Below are 22811 nucleotides of genomic sequence, written 5' to 3' on the forward strand. Positions count from 1 at the left end.
CAAAGAACACATACGATGGCCAAAAAGTAAATGAAAAGATACCTGGCATCACTAATCATCAGGAAAATGCAAATCAAAACCACAATGAGATATCATCTCATACCTGTAAGAATGGCTTTTATCAAGAGATAAGTGTTGCCAAGGATGTGGAGAGAGGAAATCCTGTGCAATACTGGTGAAAATGTAAATTGGTAGACAGTATGGAAAACAGTATGGAAGTCCTTCAAAACATTAAAAATACTACCATATGATTTAGCAATCCCACTTCTGGTATATATCCAAAGGAAACAAAATCACTAACTCAAAGATATCTGCACTCCATTCATTGAAGCATTACCTATAGTAACCAAGACATGGAAACAATCTAAGTGTTCACTGACAGATGAACAGATAAAGAATATATAGTATGTACACACATACACACACACAAGATACTGTTATCCAGCTACAAAAAAGGAAAAGAAATTCTGCCTTCTACAACAACATGGACAGACCTTGAGGGCATAATGCTAAGTAAAATAAGTCAGACAGAAAGACAAATACTAACTACTGTTAGAGCTCACTTATATGTGAAATCTGAAAGGAAAAAAACTCCAAATTCACAGACTGGTGGCTGCTAGAGGTGGTGGGTGGAGGTGGGTATAAAGAGTGAAAGTGGTGGAAAGGTACAAACTTCCAGTTATAAGATCAGTAAGTCTGGGGATATAATATATAGTATTGTGACTAGAGCTGACAATAATGTATTGTATATTTGAAAGATGCTAAGAGATTTTAAAAAGTGCTCATTAGAAGAAAAAAATTGTAACTATTTGTAGTGATGGATGTTAACTAAACTGACTGTAGTAATCATTTCACAATATAAAATATATCTAATTATTATGTTGTACACCTAAAATTGACACAATCTTATAAGCCAATTGTATCTCAATTAAAAAACTGTCTTTAATCATTATTATACTGCTTTCAAGTAACAAGTATATACTCATTTAATAAAAGATACTAGGGGAGATCCCTGGGTGGCTCAGCGGTTTAGCTCCTGCCTTCGGCCCAGGGCATGATCCTGGAATCCCTGGATCCTAGGGCTCCCTGCAAGGAGCCTGCTTCTCCCTCTCCCTCTCTGTGTCTCTCATGAACAAATAAATAAATCTTTTTAAAAATTAAAATAAATAAAAAGGATACTAAATGGAATTCATATTAGATAAAGAAGATAATGGGTCCATGATGGAACAAATAATTCAGTGTTGTGCAACTGATAAGGAAAAAAAAAGAGAAATACTGTTTCCAGATGTTAGGATGAATTCACTCCATTTCATAGGCTATGTACTTACATGGCATAATAAACCCCTGTGAGAAGTTGCACCATGAATTCAGGATCCAATACTATACGACCACAGAGTTCTTTCCAGTGTTTTTCATGTTGTCGTGGAAACCCACTCACACAAACCCTAGGAAAATACAGTATTTGCCATGTGTGATTTCCTGATCGATTAAACATTTTTCCTTTCATAAAATCATTTATTCAGTTTTTCATTCCTCATACATTTACTGAGTACCTGCTTACATGCCAGTCACTGTCCCGGGCCTAAGCATACAGTTATGAACAGGCAAAAAGATAAAATAAAATCTGTGCCCTCACAAAGCATATATTCTAGAGAACTATATCAATAAAAGCAACAAATTTTCTCAAATAGCTAACTATGTCTGTCATCCTTTTCCCTCTTAAGAAAAGAAATGTGTAATTTTTACACATCCCAAATTTTATCAGGATGAATTAGTGGGAGATACAGAAATGTCAAAACAAATAAATGGGCATTCAAAATACTGATGTCTATGAGGCCATTTTTTTTAAGGTTTTATTTTTAAGTAATCTCCATACCCAACACAGGGCTCCAACTCACAGCTCTAAGATCAACTGAGCCAGCCAGGTGCCCCCTATGAGGCCATTTTTAAATTAAAGTGCCATAAACAATTCTGTCTTCATCTCACTAAGAGAGGCTTCCAGAAAAGTTATGCTAATTATCAAACGTTGTAATGCACCTATATTATTTTAATCAATTAATCTGTTAGAATAATTGTAAGGTGAGTCCAGAAGAGATTTTTCAGGGTTTTAGTGCATTATGATTTCTGGAAATTTCTCTAAAATCTCAATTTACATATATATTTTTGTAGCAGAGATATATAATTAAGAGATCAATAAAAGACTTGAGAGCATAGAGGACTTGGCTGGCTCAGTTGGTAGAGCATGCGATTCTTGATCTTGGGGTTGTGAGTTCAAGCCTCGAGTTGGCTGTGAAGCCTACTTAAAAACAACACCAACCAAAAAAACAAAACAAAACAAAACAAAACCCACAAAATACTCAAAAGTAAAAAATAAAACCTACAACAATGGTTAAATTAAAAAGAAAAAAAAAAGACTTATAAGCATAAAATGGCATTAGGATAAAATTATATGGTTAAAGTGGTAGAGATGATTAATTTCAAGGAGAAAAAAAGGGATAATATAATGTTGGACTATTAGAAGCCTGTTCATCTATTCTTCATATGGATGATGTTGGATATTTATGTTATATACATTTAAAATACTAAATTATTTTATGTCAATATCTACATACTAGAAATCATACCATTTGCAACTATTTATTTTCTTTTTGCAACTATTTAAAATAAGATGAAAAATTTAAATGTCAACTTAAATATGTGAGAGCTACGTTTTCAAAATTCTTTAAGGCATATATGAACAAAAGTGTGAGGATCACTAAATTCTATCATCATTTTTGCTATTAAGAAAATCTCTTTTGGGATCCCTGGGTGGCGCAGTGGTTTGGCGCCTGCCTTTGGCCCAGGGCGCGACCCTGGAGACCCAGGATCGAATCCCATGTCGGGCTCCTGGTGCATGGAGCCTGCTTCTCCCTCTGTCTGTGTCTCTGCCTCTCTCTCTCTCATTGTGTGCCTATCATAAATAAATTTTTTTTTCATAAATAAATATTAAAAAAAAAAAGGGTACTGTGACAAAGTACCCTAAAAAAAAGAAAAAAAAAAAAAAGAAAATCTCTTTTAAGTGCCACAAAAATTAGAGCCTTGGCAGATTTTGTTTTAATGAATCAACAATAGTCATTTATACATAATTTATCTGTAGATAGGCAGTATGTGCTTCAATAGTGTACTTTCTTGATAACAGTATCTAAGTTAGAGACAAGAATTTTGTTAGTCATTTATCATGTTATTACAGGCTCTTTTAAGATACTATAAAATCAAACTTACACCTAATTTAGATTGGCCTTTCCCCAGTTAGCAAAAGTCTTGTTTTAAATAGGACCATATTCTCTTCTCAGTAACACAACAGCATGAACTTCAACAATGTATTTGTGAGTGTACAGTCTCTTGGAAGGCCATGAATCCTATGATCCCCTGTCCTGGTATTCACATGCTATATATCCGCTACTACTGAGTGTGGGACCTGGATGGTGCTTCCAATTAAGAGAATATAGCAAAGATAATGAGATTTCCATGACTACAAGTACATGAGTATGTGATTATGTTGTATAACAAGATTGTACTGCAGTTCTTGCTGGAGTCTCTCACTCTTTTCTCTGCTTTAAAGAAGCAAGCTACCATGTTGTAGGCTGCCAATGTTGGGGAGACAAAGAACTGAGGGTAGCCTTCAGCAGAGAGCCAACAAGAAACTAAAGCACTCAGTCCTACAACTAGAAAAACTGAGTTCTGCCAATAAAAGTGTCTGATACATCAACTGAGCCTCAGATAACCTCTGGCAGACATCTTAACCACAGCTTTCTAACACCATTAAGCAGAGGACCTAGCCAATGCATGGCTGGACTCCTCACCCATAAAAACGTGGAAATAATAAATGCCTGCTATTTTAGCTGCTAAGTTCATGGTATGTGGCAATTTGCCATAAGGTAACGGAAAATTAATACAGCATTTAACCTCTTTTGAGGGGCTCAGTTTCCTCAAGTAAAAATCAGTTGGATGGAATGAACTCAGGGTTCCTTCTATAACTGAAATCTGTGACTCAAAAGGTACTCTGACTCCCAACTGATTCCTATTACTTAATTTTTTTTTTCTATACTGGCCATTTAAATTTCAGCTCAGCTCTGTCCAAATTTTTAGAAATTCTGATTTAGTAAAGACTACAACACACAAATATGAAAGAGACATATAGATAATTGGTACTATTGCTAATCTTATCCAAAGCAGAGTTATTTGTGAAATACATAAATGAAAAAATTTGCATTCCTTTAGTCTTTCTCCACATATAGAACTATTTATTCAAATATCTCGAAGTGATTTATAAAACTTGGCATATAGGCAATGATTAGGTGTATCACTATACCACCCTAAACTTACGATACCTTCGCTTAACTTGATGTTCAGCTAGAAAATAATTTTTCAATGCTTAAGTATTTTTAATACATAATACATAAAATACATAATACATAAAAGATGATAAGGATTCCTACAGGAATATAAGCCCCTAAGTTTTGTTTACTGCTATATCACCAGGAATTAGAACAGCCCCTACTATAGAAAATGTGCTCAATAAGTATTTGTCAAATAAATGTATATGAAGGCTAATGAGAATTCTTCTTCTCACCTGGAGCCCATCCGACAAAGAGACTGGTAAGATGAAGCAGGCATATACACAATAGCAGAATTATAACACAACATGAGAAAACTCAAGACTTCAAACCTAGAAAAAAATAAAACAAAGGAAAAGGATTATCAACAACTATTTCTACTAGAGACTATGATTTCTTTGTGGATGATAACAAGCATTATTATTCCTTAAATTTTTAAAAGATTTTATTTATTTATCCATGAAAGACACAGAGAGAAAGAAAGAGAGAGAGAGAAAGGTAGAGGTAGAGACACAGGTAGAGAGAGAAGCAGACTCCATGCAGGGAGCCTGATGTGGGACTCAAACCTGGGACTCTGGGATCATGCCCTGAGCCAAAGGCAGATACTCAACCACTGAGCCACCCAGGCGTCCCAGGTTATTATTATTATTATTATTTTTAAAGATTTTATTTGAGAGAGAGAGAGTGTGTGTGTGCATGCCCAAGAGTGGGAGGAGAGGGGCAGAAAGACAACAGTCTCCACTGAGCAGGGACCTAATGTGGGGCTGGATCCCAGGACCCCGGGATCATGACCTGGGCAGAAGGCAGTTGCTTAACCAACTGAGCCACTCTGACATCCCTATAACAAGGGTTATAATAAGAATGTATTAATAATAGTGACCTTCCTGATTTCTCAGACTGCTGTGATCTCCTCCTCTATAATTTCTGTTTTCATTTTCCTTATTAAAGGTCACGTCCCTTGCTACCATCTATATTTTCTTCCTCCAAAAATAAACCATCATGCTTGAACAGATGACTCCTCCATTAATCTGCTGTTCCTGTTGACTATATGATAAAATCCAAACTCATATGGCATTAGGCCTTTAAAATCCACCCTTGGAGGGTTCCTGGCTGGTACAGTTGGTTAAGCATCTGCCTTCAGCTCACGTCATGATCCCAGGGTCCTGGGATCAAGCCCCACATCTGGATCTCTGCTCAGTGGGGAGTCTTCTTCTCCCTCTGTTCCTCTCCCCGCTCATGCTCTCTCTCAAATAAATAAATCTTTAATAAATCAAATAAAATCAAATTCACCCTTTGGGTGCCTGGGTGGCTTAGTTGCTTGGGTGTCCGACTCTTGATTTTGGCTTGGATCGTGGTCTTGGGTCCTGAGACTGAGCTCCACATCAGCCTCCACATTCAGTGGGGAGTCTACTTGAGGTTCTCTCTCTCCCTCTCCTTCCCATGCTCTCACTAAAAATAAATACAACTTTTTTTTTAATTTAAAGATTTTATTTATTTATTTGAGAGAAAGAGCCAGAGAAAGAGCACAAGCAGAAAGAAGGGAGAAGGAGAAGCAGGCTCTCCACTCAGCAGGGAGCCTGACTTGGGGGCTCAATCCTAGGACCTTGGGATCATGACTTGAGCCAAAGGCAACTCTTAACCAACTGAGTCACCCGGGGGCCCCTAAATAAATCTTAAAAAAAAAAAAAATCCACCCAACCTACCGCTCCAATCTTTTGTCCCCTCCACTGCTTACCACATACACAACTCTACATCGATCTTACCACTCCATGAATAGATCATAACTTTTCATAACTCCTTGCTTTTATGGAGGCTGCTGCCCTTTCTTACTAGAACATACTTTTTCATTTGGGAAATTTCTGCTTAGGATTCAAGCGCTGGCTTAAACTTTTACATTAGACATAAAGCTGCTTTTAATTCCTCTGGCTAAAGGAAAGAGTTCGGGATCCCTGGGTGGCGCAGCGGTTTGGCGCCTGTCTTTGGCCCAGGGCGCGATCCTGGAGACCCGGGATCAAATCCCACATCGGGCTCCTGGTGCATGGAGCCTGCTTCTCCCTCTGCCTGTGTCTCTGCCTCTCTCTCTCTCTCTCTCTGTGACTATCATAAATTAAAAAAAAAAAAAATTAAAAAAAAAATAAATAAAGGAAAGAGTTCCCTTTGTTCTGTAGCTTGAATACAACATTTATCCCAGGGAATCACAATTCTTTCTCTTTACCTCTGTTTTAGCTATTTAATAATAAGCAACTTTAGTTTGCTCATTTAGTTTATCATCTCTATCTCTAGTGTCCAGCATAGTGTCTAATACACTATAATTGTTCCATAAATTTTGTTGAATGATTTGATTTAATGAATAACAATTTCTTAATCTTTACAGCCTCTAAGAAAGTGGTTCTGTCAAAAAAACCACAATGAGGTACCACCTCACACCAGTCAGATTGGTAAAATGAACATGTCAGGAAACACAGCTTGAGATGTTGGTGAGGATGCAGAGAAAGGGGAACCCTTCTACACTGTTGGTGGGAATGTAAGCTGGTGCAGCCACTCTGGAAAACAGTTGAAAATAGAGCTACCCTACCACCTGGCATTGCACTATACGGTATTTACCCGAAAGATACGTATGTAGTGATCTGAAGAGGCACCTGCACCCCAATGTTTATAGCAGCAATGTCCACAATAGTCAAATTGTGGAAAGAGCCCAGATGTCCACCAACAGATAAATGGATAAAGAAGATGTGATATATATACACAATGGAATATTACTCAGCCATCAAAAAATGAAATCTTGCCATTTGCAATACCATGAATAGAATTAGAGGGTATCATGCTAAGCAAAATAAGTCAGATAAAGACAATTATCATATGACTGCATTCATGTGGAATTTATTTTTTTAAAAGGATTTCTTTTGTTTTTTTTTTTTAAGATTTATTTACTTATTTATTTATGATAGAGAGAGAGAGAGGCAGAGACACAGGCAGAGGAAGAAGCAGGCTCCATGCCAGGAGCCTGATGTGGGACTTGATCCCGGGACTCCAGGATCGCGCCCTGGGCCAAAGGCAGGCGCTAAACCGCTGAGCCACTCAGGGATACCCTGCATTCATGTGGAATTTGAACAAAGCATAGGATCATAAGAGAAAGAAGGAAAAAATAAAACAAGATGAAATCGGAGAGGGAGACAAACTATAAGAGACTCATTAATCACGGGGAACAAACTGAGGGTCACTGGAGGGGAGGAGGGGGGATGGGGTAAATGGGTGATGAACATTGCAGAAGTCACATGATATGATGAGCACTGGGTATAAGACTGATAAATCACTGACCTCTACCTCTGTAACCAATAATACATTATATGTTAATTAATTGAATTTAAATAAATTAATTTTTTTAAATAAATTAATTTTTTTAAGTGGTTCCTTAATCTGGATGCACATTACGGTTATTGAAGGGCATTCTGGAATGATATATTCCTGTGCCTCAACATAGACTGACCCAATTAGAATCTATGAGGGCACCACCCAGGAAAGTTGTTCTTCTAAAAAGCTTTCCATAGGCCGTAAAGAGTATATGGAAATTCTTTGTACTATTTTTGAAACATTTTTTGTAGGTTTGAAATTATTTCAAAATAAAGAGTTAAAACTGAGTTGAAAGTCTGACTTGGAAGCAGTCACATCTTCAGATCCCTTCCCTTCTCCTTCTCTATGGCATTAGGTTTATTGAAGATTTATTTTTTAAAGGATAAAAGAAATTTCTACCTGGGAACCACCAAGCCCAATTGTTGTTTGGAATGGAGGTTGGGGGAAGGATATCATACTGAAAACAGGAAAATTAAACACTTCTTACTGGATATTGAAACCTTAAGTTCTCCTTCCCTCCTTGGCCAGGCCACCAGAATGTTAATAGCCAGCCCACTGGTTGAGAGACTAGAAAGAGTTTTCTATAGGGAATTGGACCACCCCAAAATGAAAGACTTAGAGGTATAGACTTGGGAAGTTCTCCAACTGAATGGCTCAGTGAAGTTCATAGTCAACTAGCCCTTCTCACATAGTCAGAGCTGTTCATTTTTTATTTCCTTTCCTTACTTCCTTAGTATAAGGTGGGGAGGATTATCAGACATCTGAGGAAGTCTACTAATATGAAAATGAGAACAAAATAAAGAAATACAAAAGGTGGGGCACAATTTGGAGCAAACACAGAATACACAAAGAAGGAAAAAACCCTTAAACAAAATAAATTATCATTGATATTCTCAAAAATATAAAAGATGCTGTTTCTAGGGGAAAAAAGCATCTACTTTAAAAGCACTTAGAAAACAAGAAGAGCTTCTATTTAAATATATAAAATATATGAACTGCAGAAATTAAGAACTCAAGAAAAAGACTGGTTGATGAAGTTGAGGAAATATCACTGAAAGTAAAGCAAAAGGAAAAAGATACAGTAGATGAGAGAGAAAAAAGGACCACTCCAAGAGTTCCAACATCCAAATAATGAAAATAATCCAAATAATAAAGACAGACAATAAAAACCCAAATAAGTAAAAGACCAACAAATATAAAAGACCAGATAAAACAGGCCAAATTAATTTACAAAAATAATTCAAGAAAAATTTCCAGTCTAAAGGACATGAGTTTCCAAATCAAAAAGTTCCACTTAATGCTCAGCACAATGGAGGAAATAAACCTATACCAAGAAATATCACAGTGGAGTTTCAGAACACTAGGAAAAAAGAATGAGGATATAGGTGCATACAGGAAAACAGTAGATCCACTCAGGAGAAAGACAAAGGGAATCCCAGGATAAGAGTGAAGGGAGATCCCACAATAATAAGTGTATATCAGGCAAAGAGGGCAACAGTCTGGATTGGAGTAAGTCAAAAGCTCCAGGAACCCTTTTTTGTAGGAGAATGAAATTGAGAGAATAACTGATGTGAATGAAGACTTACAAGGAGATTTAGACAACTGATAGAGAATTTGCAGGAATTGAATTATGAAGCAAATAATAAAAGAAAGGACAATTAAAAAGGTATACAGGAAAGGAAAAGTAAACATTTAATCACAAGCCTCAGTCATACAAAGCAAGGAAGCCTCAAATGAACCATGGTCATTCATAGTAATAATAAATTGGAAAAATGAATTCCCCACAGTTACAACAGAGCTACACTGAGACGATAGGAGAAAGAGATAAAGAGCTAAATCTTTACCTTTCATAGGGATAAATTGTTAGATAATGCTCAAGACTGAAAAATTAAGAAGCAGCAAGTTACTGAAAGATGTGGAAATAAATATTAAGAGAGTCAGTTAGTTAAAAGCAAGATTTCTCAATATCAGCACCAGTGGCATTTTGGGCTAGATAAATGTGGGGGGTTGGCAGCACACCAGGATGAGCAGCCTCCCTGACCTCTACACATGAGATGCCTATAACAGCCCTCCCTCCTACCTAGTTTTGACAATCAAACAAAATCTCCGGATATTGCCAAATGTTTGCTAGAAGGCAGAAATGTCCTGGTTGAGAACCACTGGTTAAAAATTGTTGTAGGGCAGCCCGGGTGGCTCAGCGGTATAGCGCTACCTTCAGCCCAGGGCATGATCCTGGAGACCCAGGATCGAGTCCCACATCAGGCTCCCTGCATGGGGCCTGCTTCTCCCTCTGCCTGTGTCTCTACCTCTCTCTCTCTCTCTCTCTCACTCACATGAATAAATAAAATCTTAAAAAAAAAAAAGTTGTTATAATATGTGGGAAAGGAGAAATGGAAGGGGGAGAGGAAAAGGAGATCACAGTTTTTCTTGATAAACTGTACAGAACAAATGCATGTTTAAATTTGAAAATATGTATCTGCCTGTGTATCTGTGAGTGTATTCCTGATACAGTTGACAAAACTATATTCATACAGCAAAAATAAAACAGCACAGTGAGATACATTTCACAACCAGTAAGATGGCTATACTCAAAAAGAGCTGTTTGTAGAAATGTAAAATCGTACTTACTCTAGAGAACATTATGATGGTTTCTCAGAAAGTTAAGCACTGAATTCTCATATGACCTAACCATCTTCTCCTAGGTATATATCCCAAATAGCTGAAAATGTATGTTCATACAAAAACTTACCAAAAAAAAAAAGAAAAGAAAGTTCATGGTAGTATCATTCAGAAATGCCAAAAAGTGGAAATAATCCAAATGTCCATCAACTGATACAGGATAAATGTGTATCAAAATAATGGAATATTTATTCAGGCATACAAAGGGAGTACTGATATACATTACCACATAAATGAATCTTGAAAATATGCTAAGTCATCAAACACAAAAGGCCACATATTAGACAATCCCATTTACATAAAATGTTTAGAATGGACAGAATCCTACAGATAGAAAACTAAGATATGGTGGGGCCCGGGGGTGAAGGGAAGGAAAAAAAAAAAGTTTCTTTTCTGATGTGATAAAAATGTCCTGGGGGGGGAAAAATGTCCTGGAATTAAATAGTAGTAGTGGTTGCACAATCTTATAGATATACTAGAAATCACTGAATTGTACACTGTATAGGGAGTGAATTTTATGGTACACGAATTATACCTCAATTAAAAATAATTTAAAAAATCAATTATTAACTGAAAACGTGCAAGGTGTAGAACAGACTATTTTTTTTTAAAGATTTTATTTATTTATTCATAGAGACACAGAGAAAGAGAGAGAGAGGGGGGGGGGTGCAGAGACACAGGCAGAGGGAGAAGCAGGCTCCATGCAGGGAGCCTGATATGGGACTCGATCCGGGTCTCCGGGATCACGCCCTGGACTGAAGGCAGTACCAAACCACTGAGCCACCCAGGCTGCCCCAGAGTAGTTTTAATATTTAAAAAAAAACTCTTCCAAATCACCAGGAAAAAATATACACTTCAATATGAAAAATGGACACAGGATTAGAATATGCATTTCAGGGATCCCTGGGTGGCGCAGCGGTTTGGCGCCTGCCTTTGGCCCAGGGCGCGATCCTAGAGACCCGGGATCGAATCCCACATAGGGCTCCCGGTGCATGGAGCCTGCTTCTCCCTCTGCCTGTGTCTCTGCCTCTCTCTCTCTCTCTCTCTCTCTCTCTCTCTGTGACTATCGTAAATAAAAATTAAAATTAAAATTAAAAATTAAAAAAAGAATATGCATTTCACAGGTCAGGAAAAATAACTAGTGAATTAATATATCAGATATGTTCAGGCCCACTCATAATTAAGAGAATGCCAAGTAAAACAACACAATATCAGTTTTTATTTATTTATTTTCTAAAGGTTTTATTTATTTATTAATGAGAGACACACAGAGAGAGAGAGAGGGAAAGAGAGAGAGAGAGGCAGAAACACAGGCAGAGGGAGAAGCAGGCTCCATGCAGGGAGCCTGATGTGGGCCTCAATCCCGGGTCTGCAGGATCACACCCTGGACTGAAGGCAGCACTAAACCGCCAAGCCACTGAGACTGCCCATCAGTTTTTAAAGATCAGATCAGCAAACCTTAAAAAATTTGAAAATACTCATTACTGGGAGTTGGTACGAGGAAATAGGCCCTCTCAAACTACTGGTAGGAGATTTAGTTGGTGCAGTTATTCAGGGGAGTGTAATTTGGAAATATGTACTCAAAGTGAAAAAGGAAATACCCTTTAGCTTAGCAATTTCGATGCTAGGAATTTTTCTTTTGGATAATTTTGGTGCTCCCATGCAAATATACATACAAAAAATAAAGAGTTCCTTGCAATATTGTTTATAATAGCAAAAAAGTGAAACAATCTAAATTTTAGTTGATCTAAGAATGGCTAAAAACTGATGGTGTGTATATACAATGAAATACTAAGTAGTCATTAAAAAAGAATGTGGAGACCTCTACATGCTGTTAGAAAAATCAGTCTTAAGATTCATTCTTAAATGGAAAAAAGTTACAGAACAATACATACAACTGAATCCAATGCGTATGGACCTGCATACGTTTAAGGTCAAATACATGGTTTTGCATGCATTAAAAATTTCGGGAAGGACACAGAACAAAACAGCTAAAATTTTAACTACTGAGAATGGAAATGGTGGTTAGAGGGAAAAGGGACACATACTTTTCTCTTTGTGTTTCCATCTATTTTAATCTATTTAAATTCTGTTCTATTTACAGTTTACCACAAATATCTCACAAGTTATACTTTTAAAAATTAAAATTAGAAAACAGAAAGGGAGCCAGGTAACCAGATGATTTTAATGCAGACTATACTATGAACCACTCTCTTTTTAAAAAGATTTATTTTATTTGAGAGAGAGCACACATGTACATGCAAGCGAAGGGAGGGGCAGAAGAAGATGGAGAGAGAGAATCCTCTAGCACACTCCCTGCTGAGCACGGACCCTGACACAGGGCTCAATCCCAGGACACTGAGATCATAGCCTGAGCCAAAGGCAGATGTTTAGCTGAATGAGACACTCAGGAGCCCCTGAACCACTCTTTTAACATAAATTTTATATTGTGAAATGATTTGAGTAAACCAATATAACTATATAGAAAAAAAATTAAGCTGTTACTTTAAGTTAGAAAAGGCCTTCTACAAGCATTCTTCTGGCTAATAAAGGATGATCACTAGAGCTAAATTCCAGGGAACCCTGGGTGGCTCAGTGGTTTAGTGCCTGCCTTCAGCCCAGGGCGTGATCCTGGAGTCCCAGGATTGAGTCCCACATCAAACTCCCTGCATGGAGCCTGCTTCTCCTTCTGCCTGTCTCTGCCTCTCTGTGTCTCTCATGAATAAATAAATAAAATCTCAAAAAAAAAAAAAAAAAAAAAAGAGAGAGCTAAATTCCAAAACAATGTGTTGGAATGCAGGTAAAGACAATGTATTTTCTATGACGTGTGTAATACTGGAAAGATCCGTAAAAGAACCAGAATTCCAGACAGAAGCACTGACTAAAGGTCAATGACCATGAAAATCTGCTTGATTCTATATTCCTCCCATAACTCTAATATTATAACCAACAAGATAATAGTATTATTTTATTGCCAAATATTATACAATGATAAATAGTATCACTAATATTTACTATGTGCCAGGCACCATGCTAAGCATATTTTGGACATCTCCTCATTTATTCTTCACAATGTGTGGTAAGGAATTTGGCCTTGCCCAAAGAGAGGTATGGTCTTTGCTCTCAGCTTCTGGGAAATAATCCATGTCATACCTGACAGCTTTGTTTCAGGTGGAGCTGGTAACCCAGAAACATAAAATAATCTCAAAATTTGAAACACCCATAACCATAACATCTTGGGTGATGTAAGAAAAACATAGGCAGTGCCACAAGAATTCCATAATAAAATGGAAATGGTATGTGCAGAGAAGTGTTACCAGAGAATGCAAAGAGGTACTCAGAGTATTCATCAAGAAGGAGCCTCTTTTTTTCCATAGGGTCAACTTTGGTAATACCTAACAAACTGCTAGATTCTACTGTCACCTGGACACAGAGTGATGGTCACTCATTGAGCAACAAAGAACTGTCTGATTTATGGATGACAGTTCTGAAATGAATGGAATACATCCCGTCTGGAAGACTGCCACTCTGACTGAAGAAGGTTAAAAGCAAATCAGGTTGGTATGTAGATTTCATTGCACACCGTTTGCCACAATGAGTGGTAGTGGCCAATGGCCTAAGCCATATGGTCCCATAATAAGGCAAGGGAAAACCGGCCTATTAAAGGATGCCTGCAAGGGGAATAATTCTATGGAAATCACCATGGGATTTTGAGGAGTGCATTAAAGTAGAATTATGTCTCTGTCTATCAGGGGAATCAGAAGGCAACTGGTATCAATGAGTAGACTGGTATCAATGTGTTAGCTTGAAGTGACTGTGTCCACAAAATGAGTGGATGTGGCGGTACTGCAGCAATGCAGACATGAACTGAATTTAGACATACTCTTTTTATACCCTAAGTTAAAAAAATGCTGTAAGAACTGTTGTTTACCAAAAAGAGACACACAGACCGGCTACGAGGCAGATTACTCTGGGGTAAGGCCTGTACACAGGTGACAACTGGACTGATGCCAGTAGCCCCTGGTGGCTACAAATGGGTCCTCACAGGAATAGACACTCTGCACTAAACTTTGCTTATCTGATGGTAGATCAAATGTTCAGAGTGCTATAAAAGGACCAGAACAGAAGATACTGCATAATTTGGACTGCTGAGTCACATTTCTTTAGAGCAGTGAACACACTTTACAGCCCGTAAGGTCTAACAATGGGTAGGGAGATATCCTCAGCATAGTGGTTTGATAGAGAAGTGGAACAAGCAATTGAAACACCCCTCATCTAAAACGGGACAAGGAAAAGGAATGAAGCATGAGGGGCAAGTTTACACCAGAGGGTCACCACTAGATAGATTTCTCTGCTTTTCTAGGGATGTGGGAAGAGGTGGGTAGGACAATATTGGTAAGAGTATGCAATTCTTCCTAACATGGTGGTATAACTATACTACTTCCTTCTTCCCCACATCAGCTCAACTTTTTTTTTGCTATCTAAAGCACTGGTCTAGGACCAGGGCTCTAATTGCAGATGCCAGAAGCAAAGGATTTCTAAGGAAGAAATTATAACTATATTCCTAATTCCCAAGAGCCTGATGAGGTGAGTGGTATCCTCATCCCACCTGACAAAACTGGGCTTGACACGAGTGCAGATATATCGCCTAGTGGTTAACAGCCCACTAGTTCTATACCTAGGTAAATCTACCATACATGGGTGGGAATGGACTGAGGCAGGAGACACATGCTAGGCTAGTATTGCTGCCAGAAATCTGGACCAGCACAGTGGCCACATCTTAACAGCCTCTCCAAAGTTTGGGTACAAATGGAGAGAGGTTGGAATGTTTAGCTGAGATAAAGGAATTAATAAATGGATGATGCAATAAGGGAAACTCAATATTACATTGCTACTATGAGAGGTTCAGAGCAAGAAATGTCATTATCTCTTGGTTCAATAATATACATCAGATACTTAAAAAGGTGAAAACATATGTTGGTGAGACCACTCCTACTTTTATACCTGATAAAGTCAACTCAAAGCCTGCAAACCTGACTGACATTGTTTTAGGAACATTTTGGTCACATGAGATGATAATGAACTGCAATAATAGTGACTGAGTAAGACTATTAATTTCTTAGTATCTTTGACTAATTTTTCAGGTCACACCTACTGCCATTCTGTGATATGCTGTAACACTAGCATGGTTGATAAGGTTATAATACTGATATTGATATATTGTAAATTGAGTTAAAGCTTCCTTATAGAAAACAATTGGCTTGAGGGAAAAACTGGACCTAGCTAATAATCAGCTAATTTCTATGATCATTATTTCTACTAAAGTTTATCATAAGGTACAAACAGCAGTAGATGATGTACCCAGGTAGGTTGGGATGGAAAATAATCAAAATGGTACAAAAATATGAAAATGTATGTATATAGTGGCTTTAGAGAACAAACTGCTTCTTCAAATCTATTCCTAACTTACACTGGCTCTTCAAATGTTGGGCATATTCCTAATGATCATACTGCTGTCTATATCTGTCACATAAATTCTACACTAAAAGTAGATGCCCAGATACACCTGATTATTTTTGTTTAAAGAGCCTAAGCCAGTGGCCAGGGCATGGCCTGTGTGTAGTACAGAATTTGGCCTTGCCCAAAGAAGTCTGGCCTTCAGCCTCTGTGAGTAAGTAACCTCTGTCATACCTGACAGGAGTGTCTTTGTTTAGGGTAGGGGCTAGCCACATTAGGAACAACCACCATAGGGTGCCTGGATGGCTCAGTTGATTGTGGCAGGCTCTTGATTTTGGCTCAGGTCATGATCTCAGGATTGGGCTCCATGCTCAACAGAGTCTGCTTGAGGATTCTCTCTCTCTCCTTCTGCCCATCCCCCTACTAATTCTCTCTAAAATAGACAAATCTTAAACAAACAAACAAATGCCATGTGATTTAGGGTAGAGCTTTGGGTCACACAGCCTCAATCAACCTAGAGGCTGAGATCAACCATGTGAGCAATCAATCCAATCAGTCATACCTACAATAATGGAGCCAGTGAAAACTATGGCCACTGAGCCTGACTCTGTACATTCTGTCACACACTGATGATGGGAGGGTAATGTATCCTAACTCCTTCAGTGAGCAGCACAACAGAAGCTCTGCATTTGGCACCTTCTAGATTCTATCCTAGGAGTCTCTCCCTTTGGCTGACTGTAATCTGCATCCTTCCCTTGTAGTAAAACTTAACTCTGAATATAACAGCTTTCATAGAGTCCTGAGTCCTTCTAGTGAGTTATCCAAGTTTAAAGTGGTTGTGGGAACCCCCCCAAACTTGCAGTTGGTGTCAGAAGTGAGAAAAGTCTTGAGGACCATCCATTCAAACTTTGCAGTCTATGTAACTTCAGGAAGATAGGTGCTCTCATTAACCCATTCTGCAATGAAGAAAGCAAGGTATGGAGAGTAGATAACCTGCCTGAGAAAGTGAGCTTCTAAGGTGTAGTGCTAGAACACAAACCTTGGCTTAGCTGCTTTGTGCCCACACTTTTAGATTTTACATTGCTTTATACAAGATGACCATATACAGTACCATGCATGAGATAGATAGGTACTTCACCACTATAATGTATTCACTACTATGACCTTTTAAACCTTTTGCCTCTTCCCTCATCAAACCTGAACCAAAGTAATTATAGTTAACTATTATACACAAATTAATAATTATTATTGCCTGCAGTTTTGAGCATTACCGGTTTTGTGCAGTGAATGTTTCCCTCTGAGGATGAAGATCACTATAAACAACCCTGATGAGATCATGTTGACACAATGCCCCTTCTGTCAAAGCCATGGATCCAATTGTTGAGGGCTACAAAAAAATAAAATAAAATAAAGTATCTTTTAAAGACACATTGTCTCTAAAATGAAGTAAAGAATACATCACGTAAGGATACTTAATTTTTTTTTTAAGATTTTTATTCATGATAGAGAGAGAGAGAGAGAGAGGCAGAGACACAGGCAGAAGGAGAAGCAGGTTCCATGCCGGGAGCCCGATGTGGGACTGGATCCCGGGAGTCCAGGATCACACCCTGGGCCAAAGGCAGGCACCAAACTGCTGAGCCACCCAGGGATCCCCTTAATTTTGTTTTAATAGAAGGCAGTTTAAGACCATTTCTTCTTCTCATTTAAAACGTTTTGCATTTTTCAATTACATACATTCTATAGCTCTTTTTGGAAATTATATATAATATATAAAACGAAAAATACGCTGCTTTAGTTTTTTGAAAGATTACAATCTATATTTAAGACACAGAATACGAAAAGTTGCTAGAAAGACTGAAGGTTTTCCAGTCACCATTTTTACAATTGTTTGTACTCCAGAACACACACCAGTTTTGAGATTATGCATTTAAATTTTGCAGTTTGTCTGACTTCAGGTAGGTGGATACTCTCATTAATCCCATTCTATAATGAAGAAAGCAAGGTGCATGGTTTAAATCGGTGATGAGGATTAAGGAGTACACTTATCATCATTAGCACTGGATGGAGTATGGAATTGCTGTTTGCTGAGTCACTACACCGCACACCTGAAACTAATATAGCACTAACTGGGATTAAAATAAAAACTTAAAAAAAAGGTTGCAGAATTATATAACAAATAATACTGAAGACTGTGATCAAATGTTTCTTTAATGGTGACAACTGATTTCATGTTTCTGAAGTTAGAAGCATCCATTCATAAGTGTCTTACTATGCTCCATTTTATTTTATAACATGATACACAGAACTTAATATCTATTACTCAGAAATCATCTATGCTTAAATGAGCCCAGTCTATTGGAGGCATTCTAATACAAAACAAAGTCCTAGGGGAATTAACTAAGAAAATAAATAGCTGCATGAAGCTATGCAATAACTGGATACTATCTGTTGATAAGAAAATGGAATATAATTTTTGGACTACTGATAAAGTTTAAGTGCTTTTCTTATACTTTATACACTAAAGGTCACTACAGACCAGAAGCTTGATTCATTACATATCCTTAAATCTGGGATTTCAGCTCACAGTCATCTTTCTTCTATATGATTATCAGTGTTCTTAATTCTCAAAAAAAATAAATATAAGCAAAACTCAGAAGCATAATGTTAATGAGTAGCTAAAATGCATCAATTATAGACTCCTTTAAATGGAAATAATTCAGTGTTAATATCCTGAGTAGACATTTCCCTAAAAAATAAAAAATAAAAAAATTTCTAACAGATTTCTAATTAACATGGGAAACTTTAAAAAATTAAAGAATATTTTTAAGAATTCACAAAAGACTAAAAAAATTGAAAATGATAGTGGTGGAAGAATAAAAAAGAAATAAACAAGAGCTAGAGGAAAATCTTCCATTAATTATTTTCTGCCTCTCTTGATAAGAGCTTACTTTTAAGTAAGTAGCACTTATTTTTAAGAAGGAAATCAATAAAGATGTGTTCGGAGCATTTATCTCTGGTAAGAAACTGACTTTCATCTCTTATTCAATATAATTTAAAATAATTCTATCTTTCCAATCTTACTTACCTCATGGTATATTGAAGGCTTGGATAAGGAAGGGATAGTAAAAGATAGAACTTTATTGTTTCCATCTTTATCAGCAATTTCCTATAGTTAAAAAATAATATACAAAGATAATTATAAGACTATATTATAAGAAATAATTTCTTAAAAAAATAATTTCTTTCTTAATTTACCAAATATATCATGGCAACCAAGGAATATTTTTAAAACAGTAATATATAAAAAATACTACCCTAGTGTATCTTTTTTAACCAAATTTACACAGTTTAGTAATTGAGTTACCCTTTGAGAGATATGAAGAGCAATACTGTAGCTAAATCAAATGCAATGTGACAGCAGAGACACTAAGCAGGCACACAAACTGATTTTCATGTTAAATATACAGACAGGACAGGAAGATTACAAGCGACTAGATCTGAGTTAAACAGATGATATGTTTTAGCCAAGATATACACTTATTAAATAAGAAAAACAATATTTTGACTAAAAGAATGAATCTTAGGATCCCTGGGTGGCTCAGCAGTTTGGCGCCTGCCTTTGGTCCAGGATGCGATCCTGGAATCCTGGGATCAAGTCCCACATCAGGCTCCCGGCATGGAGCCTGCCTCTCCCTCTGCCTGTGTCTCTGCCTCTTTCTCTCTCTCTATCATGAATGAATAAAATCTTTAAAAAAAAATGAATCTTGACTAAAAGAAACAATTATTCAGCAAAACATTAATGACCTGAGTAAGCTACATATTAACATGATATTAGTTCCAGTGATTAAGTTCATATTTAGACAATTTTTTAAAATTTTTTTAAAGATTTATTTATGATAGAGAAAGAGAGAGAGAGAGAGAGAGAGAGAGAGAGAGAGAGAAAACACAAGTGAGCACAAGCAGGGCCAGCAGATGGAGAAGGAGGAGCAAACAAACTCCCTTCTGGCAAGGAGCCCAATACTGGCTCTAACCTGGGACCCCAGGCCATGACCGAGCCAAAGGCAGATGCTTAACTGACTGAGCCATCCAGACACCCCCTTTATTTTCTCCTAAAAGCATTTTATCGGGCAGCCCGGGTGGCTCAGTGGTTTAGAGCTGCCTTCACCCCAGAGCGTGATCCTGGAGACCCAGGATCGAGTTCCACGTCAAGCCTGCTTCTCTCTCTGCCTGTGTCTCTGCCTCTCTCTTTCTCTGTGTCTCTCATAAATAAATAAATAAAATATTTTTTTTTAAAGCATTTTATCTTTCAATGAAAAGGACAATGGTGTCCTTCATTTTTACAGTCTCTGGCACCTACAGGTATCAATATTGCACCTACAGGTATCAATATAAATCTGCCTATAGATGCTAGCAAATAGAGACATGAAATGATCCTCTGGCATCACTCATATTAGTATACATAACTAGCATAGAATTCAGAGATAAAAGGCTGCCCCCTCCCACCGTTAGTAGACCTAAAAGGAAGGTTAGTGAGAGACTGAGTAGTTCACACCACAGAAGGAAGAAACAATAAAAACATCTCAACAGAATACAAACCCAAAAGAACCTCCCTGTAGGGCTCATTTCTGAGTTTAATATGTCACAGGAGAGTACCAATTATATGTGAACAATGGCCATGTCTCTAATTTTGCAGGGAAGTGGGTTTAACGATTCCTTAGGGAGGTCATTTCACTACTTTATAGTCAAACTAGTTGACTAGTGGGCCATTATGCCTCACAGAAAGTCTATAGTAAGATGAATGGACCTCATTTAAGTTAGGCAATAAAACTTTAATTTTTATTCCTAAATTTCAAATTAAACCAAATAAACTTTGTCTATATTTATATATATCTCTGAAAAAGGGTGTTCTGCAATATGTTTAAGCTTAGGGTAATAAAAACTTCCCCTGCAGCTATGTGAAGCAAAGGAAGTTCTAGAGAGAGAAAGAAAAGAAAGAGAAGGGACACCTGGGTGGCTCGGTGGTTGAGTATCTGTGTTTGGCTCAGGTCATGATCCCTGGGTCCTGGGATCAAATCCCACATCAGGCTCCCTGAAGGGAGCCTGCTTCTCCCTCTACCTATGTCTCTGCCTTTCTCTGTGTCTCTCATGAATAAATAAAAAGAAAGAGAAATAAATATATAAAAGAAACCCAGTGCAGTAAAAAAAGTTGAGAGCCACAGAGAAGTGAGAACACAGGGAATTAGAAGACAGAAGCCTGAGGTTACATTTCTGACATATAACTGAGCACTTATATAGGCATTATTTCTGAGATACTAAAAGATAATTAAACTATAGCACCAACAAGCACAGTCAAGAACTTATCAGCGTTCCACTATAAAAATATTTTACTTCATTTGTCCCACTACTGAGTTTTATTAAACAAATCAAAGATAGCTTAATTTTCAACATATGGTAAACCACTAAATTCAATTATGAACTCAACAAACATCTACTAAGTGTCTATGCTAAATACTAGAGAAGAGAGTAGTATATGAAACAATTTTCCTGCTTTAAAGGAAAACATAATCAGGCAAGTTAGCGAAACAGAAAATTTTATGCCTGGACCAGCTTTTCATGTAAAAAAAAAAACTCACCCCTAATTTTGATACTACTACAATTACTGCTGATGACATTTATTAAGCACCCAGGCAACATCCAGATTCTAATTATTTTTAATTCTAACAATGTTTTATTTCTGTTTTACAGATAAGGCAACTGAAGTCAAGATATTAAGTAGCTTGCCGGAATTTAAAGCAGCCAATAAAGAACAATGCCTGGTTTTAAACAAAATACAAGTGATTCCAAAGGCCACACTGTTTCCTTCAGATATATGTTCCAGTGATTGAAATGTTTTCTAATGATTTTTTAAGGGATAATACTTCAGGAGAGAGCAGCAGTAGAGAAGAAAATTTATTTACTGTGAGATTCAATGTTTTGTGAGATACTTTATTACCTCTCAACTATTAAACTTACTTTTTATTATGTGGAATGGTTATTTAATGAGTACTAAATACATAGAACATAAGACTTCAAAGAGCAGGAGTTTTAGTACCAATGTTCTAACTGGACACTAGGGAAAAATGCTTAAGGTACTTAAGAATCTCTTAAAAAAGTGTTTCAAACAATACAGTATCAAGGATATATAACTTATTAGCAAATGATTATTAAAAATAATTTCAAAAATTTTAAATGCAGCACATTCATAAACATTGGTCAAATAAATTTTATTTATTTTTATTTATTTTTTAAAAGATTTTATTTATTTATTCATGAGACACAGGAGAGAGGCCGAGACTTAGGCAGAGGGAGAAAGAAGCAGGCTCCATGAAGGGATCCCGACATAGGAACTCGATCCCAAAACTCCAGGATCATGCCCTGAGCTGAAGGCAAACGCTCAACCGCTAAGCCACCCAGGCGTCCCTATTTATTTATTTTTAAATATTTTATTTATTTATTTATTAATGAGAGACAGAGAAGCAGAGACACAGGCAGAGGGAGAAGCAGGCTCCATGCAGGGAACCCAATGTAGGACTCAATTCCAGGACTCTGGGATCATGCCCTTAGCCAAAGGCAGACGCTCAACCACTGAACCACCAGGCATCCCAAATAAAGTAATTTAAAGAGTTGTCACAACATATTTTTTTTTTATTTTTTTTATTTTTATTTTTTTGTCACAACATATTAACACCACTATCAATTACAATAGTTTCTCCTGCTTTATAAAATGCCATTATAAGCAATTACTTATTAAGCCTCTCTGTATTCAATTATATTACTTTAAATAAATTATTCAGTAGAACTTTCCATTTATTTTTTTATAATTATTCCTTTTTTTGGTTTTTTTTAGAGAGAAAGAGAGAGAGGGTGTGTGACCAAGTGAGTGGAGGGATGAGGGGCAGAGAGGGAGAG

At 37.1% G+C, this 22811-nt stretch overlaps 1 protein-coding gene across 10 annotated transcripts in view; it reads right to left on the bottom strand.

The window, feature by feature from the left end:
- The window catches only part of FAM126B (family with sequence similarity 126 member B), a 77625-nt gene that overhangs the window by 18230 nt on the left and 36584 nt on the right, over nucleotides 1–22811 (bottom strand). For all 10 annotated transcript variants that reach the window (XM_041737144.1, XM_041737138.1, XM_041737145.1 and 7 more), the window contains 4 exons: nucleotides 18949–19029; nucleotides 17135–17250; nucleotides 4613–4708; nucleotides 1329–1445 (listed from right to left, as the gene is read on the bottom strand). In XM_041737144.1, coding sequence (XP_041593078.1) covers nucleotides 1329–1445; nucleotides 4613–4708; nucleotides 17135–17250; nucleotides 18949–19029 — 410 coding nt within the window. The remainder of the gene's footprint in view (nucleotides 1–1328; nucleotides 1446–4612; nucleotides 4709–17134; nucleotides 17251–18948; nucleotides 19030–22811) is intronic.

The sequence above is a fragment of the Vulpes lagopus genome, chromosome 22 (genome assembly GCF_018345385.1).
Source record: "Vulpes lagopus strain Blue_001 chromosome 22, ASM1834538v1, whole genome shotgun sequence".
Classification (NCBI taxonomy): Eukaryota; Metazoa; Chordata; class Mammalia; order Carnivora; family Canidae; genus Vulpes; species Vulpes lagopus.